The following is a 6569-nucleotide window of genomic DNA, read 5'->3' as shown; positions in this document are numbered from 1 at the left end:
AGGTGTTACATGGGCATCCGGGCACTAGCTACAAGCTATTTCGAATGAAAAGAGATACTTTTTATCTCCTTAGCAGATGTCTTTAGGGCGAACTATCTATAAGATACACGCGTCATTAGTTGGGAAGAATTGCTTGCCATATTTTGATTGATAGTTGGGCACTACCAAGGGATGAGGGTTGCGGCGGATAGGTTCTAACACTCCACCGAGACTATTTCACATCATTTCAAGTGTGTCATGAGGGGTTTATGAAACCTGGGCAAGACCCTTATAAGGCCTAGGAATGTTGACGGTGTGCATCCATACATCTAGGAAAATCCGAAATACTATCCAAGGTTTGAGGTATGAAACAATATTTATATATAATTTCAATTATATGTTTATATTTGGAGTCATACCTTATCATTTACACAGTTTGACAATTACTTTTATAGTAGAATTCTGTTGGAGTTATTGATGGCACCCATATCAAAGCTTGGGTCCCGACGAAGAAACAAAACGCCTTCATGGGGAGGAAGGGGGTCGTGTCTCAAAATGTGGTGTGCGCATGTGACTTTGACATGATGTTCACGTTTGTGTATTCCGACTGGGAGGGAATCGCTAATGACTTGAGGGTCTCCTATGATGCTGTAACAAGACCTGAAAATGAATTTCCTGTAGCGCCTGAAGGTGAATATTCCTCACTTCAGGAACCAACTCTATTAACTATTTTTATATTGTGAACTTTGGTCTCAATCATGACACCTTATTGTTTGGTAATATACATGTAACTACTACTTAGTTGATTCGGGGTTTCCATGCTCTATGGATTATCTCCCGCCCTATCGTGGGGAGAGATATCACTTACAAGATTTTCGTAGTGGTGGAGACCCGCAGGGGTTCAAGGAATTGTTCAACTACTGTCATTTCTCACTCTGAATGGTGATTGAACAATGCTTTGGAGTGCTGAAAACACGCTTCATGTTTTGAACGGCATGCTTAAGTACAAAGTTTGTCTTTAGCCCCTCGTAGTTAACGCATGCTGCACACAGCACAACTTCCTTCGTTAGGCTGACTGTGGTGACATGGTTTTTTAACATGTCCCTCTTGTGGTTCTTGGCAATGATGCGGCGCAGCCAAACCATTATGACTTTTCTAAGGAAGCAGCTCTAGCCCTGGCCAACACTAAGGATGAGAATGCACAGATGATGTGGGACAATATCCACCCGCCAAACTAAAGTGGGGTTGGGCATTGCAATGGAACTATAGTCATATAGTTCAAGTTTTGATACAATACCGCCAGTATCGTATGCTATCCTATGCTATGTGATGGGTTTTTAGACATTTTTTTATTTGTATGGCTTGCAATTAGCACTTTGAATAGTGCTTGACTGCTATGATCGTTTTCATGCGTTATCACTGTGGATGACATGGCGTATGTGGTTGTTGTATTTTGAACCTACTATGTATAATTATGTCAGTTTTATAACATATGCAGTGGCGGAGGGACAGGGGGGCGACCCAGGGGCGGTCGCCCCCGGTAAAAAAAAAAAAGAAAAAAAAATAGAGTAATTTTAAGCCAAAATTGGAGAAAGCCCCTAGTAAAAAATTTTAATGCCCCTCCAAAATATTTTTATCACCTTAAAAAAAAAAAAAAAAAAAAAAAAAAAAAAAACTTAAGTCTCAACACAAACGGCAATACACTTATACACTAAAGAAAAGAAAAGAAAAAAAAAAAAAAAAAAATTCTCAAGTCTCAACAGCAGGTAAGCAGCACCGACACTTAAAAAAAAAAAAAAAAAATCTCAAAAGTCTCAATAGCAGGCTGAGCAGCACCGACAATTAAAAAAAAATAAAATAAAAAAAATCTCAAAAGTCTCAATAGTAGGCTGAGCAGCAAATAAAAAAAATAGAAAAAGTAAAAAAAATCTCAAAAGTCTCGATCAACAGCTGAGCAGCAAAAAATAAAAAAATAAAAAAATAAAAAAATCTCAACAGCTGAGCAGCACCGACACTAATCACTTATACACTTAAAAAACGAAAAAAAAAAATTAAAAAAAAAAAAAAAAAAAAAAAAATCTCAAATCCCTCTTCAGCTCTTCCAGACTCCAACTTGAATTTGTCCTGCTGCAGTGCTGCTCAAGCGTGGACGTGGACTGAGACTCACTGGACTGTGCAGTACGCCACTGCCCATCGGGCCATCGAGTCCGCACCAGTGCACCACCGACATTTTCACGCCACAGCCGCCTACGGTGATAACCCATCAAACTGATTTTCGTTTTTTGTTTTCTTTGATTGATTTTCATGAACTTTGTTTGATTTTGGTTTATGGGTTTTGTTGGTTTAACCCATTTGTGATTTGTCTAACATGGTGATTTGGTTTTTGGTAGTTTAGAACTCAGAAGGAGAAGGGAAACAGAGAGAAAAAAAAAAAGTTTGATTGTGTGTGTGTGAGAGTGGTGAGAAGCAAAGGGATAAGGATAAAGGCTTGGTCATTGCTTCATTGGTAGTGCCGTAGTGGCCCTAGTGGGGACTTGGGAGTTGGGAAAGATGGGAACTTGAGCTTCAGAATTTGCCACTTGGGAAGGTAGAAGGCTGTTTCATGTTTGGACCACACTCTTTAGACAATACTTGAATTGGGCTCCACACTCCACTTTTGACTGACTCTGTGACGACTGTGAGTAATGAGTATTAGTTAACTTGCTTTATGTTTATAAATATATTTGGTTCTTAGAGACATGAGATACTTGAATAATTAAGCCATCAAATTTGTTTGTTTATTTGTTTATTTTTTATTTTTTGTTACTCTCCTGAGTTCTGACCACATGATAGCTTTGCTTACTTTTATTAATTTACATTTGACCCATAAAAACGATAAAACTCAAGAGATACTTTGTATATTATTCACAGTAGTTAATTTGTTTTTAGTATATAAATTCAGGGATATGTTGTCATGACCTGCATACAACAAGACCAATAATCCATAGCCTCAAATGATATCACCCAAAACGATTTAGGCAACAAAGAACAAGCAGAGCCCACAAAAACACCCAGAACATTAGTATAAGTCTCAAGTCTGTTTTTTGTCCTATTAGGAAAAAAATGGGGGATGAAAGAATAATTGTTGTTTTTTTTTCTATCTTTTATTCTTTTTCCACTCTCTTTTTTTGGCTTCAAGCATACCATTCTACGTGCGATCAAAAGTATGCAGAACTATTCTTCAATCCAACCCATGTATCCTCAACTCTATTGGCAGAATAATCATTACAATACATGTGCAGATAAAAACCTCTATCCTTTAAAAGTATCGCCTACCTTTGAAACCTTCCCCACTAGAACAATATTGAACTTAAAATTGCTAAATTACATTGTGAGATAAATGTATAAAGATTTTTAGGTATCTTTAATTGGGCAATTTGCAAACTCTAATATGATTGACTGAAATTTATGGAGTTTTTTAATTGTGATATATCTCTTATTTTCATCATTTTGTTTATCTTATTCTAATAAAAACAATATTGTTATTTTTTTTGTTAGGTGTGTTTTATATATTTTGGGATTTTGTCAAGCATCAACGAGTTTCAGAAGATCATTGCCAATCTCAGGTTTGTTCTTTTTATAAATTCATTTTAGGCTAATAGCTATCGGAATATGCTAATAATTTTATTATAATATCATTAGAGACTTAGAGTATGTTTCATTAGACATGAATTGTTTAGTATGAGAAATAAAACTAATAGATAAATAATTTTTCAGGTTTCTGAAAATTCTTAGATTACATTATGAGCAAGCCAAAAACAATTGATGCATTTTTTAAGAAAAAAGATGCTGATTCAAATACTAGAATGTCTTCATCGACATCAAATCCTCAAACTTTAGCTCCTGAGCAACGCCCTTCTAAGATGCCAAGAATTGAATCTCAAATAGTTGAGTCATTTGACATTTCTACTCTACAACATGATCCCGGGTTACGTCCTCAAATATGGGAATATCCTGTTAATCAACAGGATGAAATTAGATGTGCTTATCTTAAAGTCGGTCCGAATAGGTTCATTCCTTCTAGTAGTTCTGGATATCCGTTTTCGGGAACTGAAAAAAACCGCCGAAGATTTCAATCATCTTGGTTTAAGATGTTTGATTGGTTAGAATATTCTGAGAACAAAGATGCTGCTTATTGTTTACCCTGCTTTCTTTTTGCTAAAAAGCCAACGGGACGGTTTGGAGGTAGTGCATTTACTATTGAAGGATTTCGCAAATGGAAGAAAGTTAATGATGGCACACATTGTTCTTTTTTGGTCCACATGGGAAATGGGCCATGCTCACCTCATAATAATGCTGTTAAGTGTTGTGACAATTTGAAAAATCAATCTCAACATATTGATAAGGTGATAGATAAGCAAACTTCGGAAGAAAAATTGAACAATCGATTGCGATTGAAGACTTCAATCGAATCTATTCGGTATTTAGCATATCAAGGATGTCCTTATAGAGGTCACGATGAAGGTCCCGATTCTAAAAATCGCGGCAATTTTCTTGAGTTGATAAAACTTGTGTCCAATTTCAACGATGATGTTGCTAAGGTTGTTTTAGAAAATGCTCCACAAAATGCAAAATATACTTCACCTCAAGTCCAAAAAGATATTTTACATGTCTTGGCAAAAAGAGTGCGAGATGCAATTCGTGAAGAAATTGGTGATTCAAAATTTTGCATTATTGTTGATGAGGCACGAGATGAGTCTAAGAGAGAACAAATGGCTATTGTTTTGAGATTTGTTAACAAAGATGGTTTTATACAAGAACGCTTCTTTGATATTGTCCAAGTTAAAGATACATCTACATTGACTTTAAAGGATAAAATATCTGATGTTCTTTCTCAAAATTGTCTTGATATTCAAAGTATTCGTGGACAAGGGTATGATGGTGCTAGCAATATGCGTGGTGAATGGAAAGGATTGCAAGCATTATTTCTTAATGAATGTTCTTGTGCATACTATGTTCATTGTTTTGCACATCGATTACAATTAGCATTAGTTGCTGCATCTCGAGAGGTAACGGTTGTTCATGATTTCTTCTCAAATTTGAATTTCATTATTAATGTGGTTAGTTCTTCATGTAAACGTCATCGTGATTTGCAAGATGCTCAAGAAGCAGATATCGCATATTTGATAGCTATTGAGGAACTTGAAACTGGAAAAGGAGCTAATCAAATTGGCACTTTGAAACGAGCTGGTGATTCTCGTTGGGGTTCTCATTTTTATTCTATTTGTAGCCTACTAAGGCTGTTTAATCCTGCTTGTTCAGTGCTTGAGAAGATTATAAAAGAAGGATCCACTTACTCTCAACGTGGGGATGCTGAAGTTGCTTATGAAATGATTACATCATTCAGATTTATATTCATTTTACATTTGATGAGGGAAATCATGGGTACCACTGATTGTCTTTGTCAACATTTGCAACAAAAATCTCAAGACATCTTGAATGCTATGCAATTAGTTTCTAATACAAAAGTACTCCTCCAAAAATTGAGAAATGAAGATTGGGATAATTTTCTTGAGAAAGTAGTCTCTTTCTCTAAGAAATTTGAAATAGACATTCCAGATTTTGGTGCTCGTTATGTTAAAGGCCGAGGTCGTCTTCCACGGGATCACATTACGGTGGAACATTATTATCATTTTGATGTATTTAATGCTGCTATAGACTATCAATTGCAAGAGCTTGATTGTAGATTTGGTGAAAGGGCAATGGAACTCTTGACACTTAGTTCAGCTTTGGATCCAAATGATGCTTATAAATCATTTAATATTGATGATATATGTAGTCTTGCAGAAAAGTACTATTCTCTTGATTTTTCTGAGCAGTAAAAAATTATTTTGAGATTTCAGTTGAAGCATTTTGAAGTTGATATGCTTAATCATCCGAAACTACAAAAATTGTCTTCCATTGCGGAATTATGTCGAGGATTGATAGAGGCAGGAAAATCAGATACATATTATCTTATTGATAGATTGGTTCGTCTTGTTTTAACTCTTCCAGTGTCTACAGCAACTACCGAACGAGCATTTTCAGCAATGAAAATTGTTAAAACAAGACTTCGTAACAAAATGGAAGATGAGTTTCTTGGAGATAGTTTACTTATCTACATTGAAAGAGAAATTGCTAAAAGCTTCGATTCAGATTTGATACTTGAAGATTTTGTTTCTCTAAGACCTCGTAGAATGCAATTTTAGGCACTTTGTATTTTGTATTTTGCTTTACTTTTGTACTAGTGCCTATATGGTAACTGATATATGAATTTAGCATATATTTATGAAGTCACATAAATATGCTTTTTGTGATACATATATTGTGGTATAATTTCTTTTGATTGAATTTACCATATTATAATAAAAATATAATATATAAAGAGAACAAAAAAAAAATTATTTTATTATTTTATTGACGCCCCTGGTATACTGAATTCTTGGCTCCGCCACTGAACATATGCATGACATTGTGTTATGTGTCATGTATAATTATGTCAGATGTTGAACCTATTGTTAATTTTTTGTTGTTTTTGTTTTATTATCTTTTCTTGTTTAATTTATGTTTAA

General features: G+C 35.0%; 1 protein-coding gene across 1 annotated transcript; it reads left to right on the top strand.

Moving 5' to 3' along the window:
* The first annotated feature begins 3824 nt into the window (after nucleotides 1–3824).
* LOC148584969 (uncharacterized) lies at nucleotides 3825–5840 on the top strand. Its single transcript, XM_088517614.1, has one exon. The coding sequence runs from the start codon at nucleotides 3825–3827 to the stop codon at nucleotides 5838–5840; it is 2016 nt and encodes a 671-aa protein (XP_088373740.1).
* Nucleotides 5841–6569: the final 729 nt, after the last annotated feature.

The sequence above is a fragment of the Corylus avellana genome, chromosome 6 (assembly GCF_965113065.1).
Source record: "Corylus avellana chromosome 6, dhCorAvel1.hap1.2, whole genome shotgun sequence".
Classification (NCBI taxonomy): domain Eukaryota; kingdom Viridiplantae; phylum Streptophyta; class Magnoliopsida; order Fagales; family Betulaceae; genus Corylus; species Corylus avellana.
This window is presented reverse-complemented; position numbering and strand designations above follow the sequence as displayed.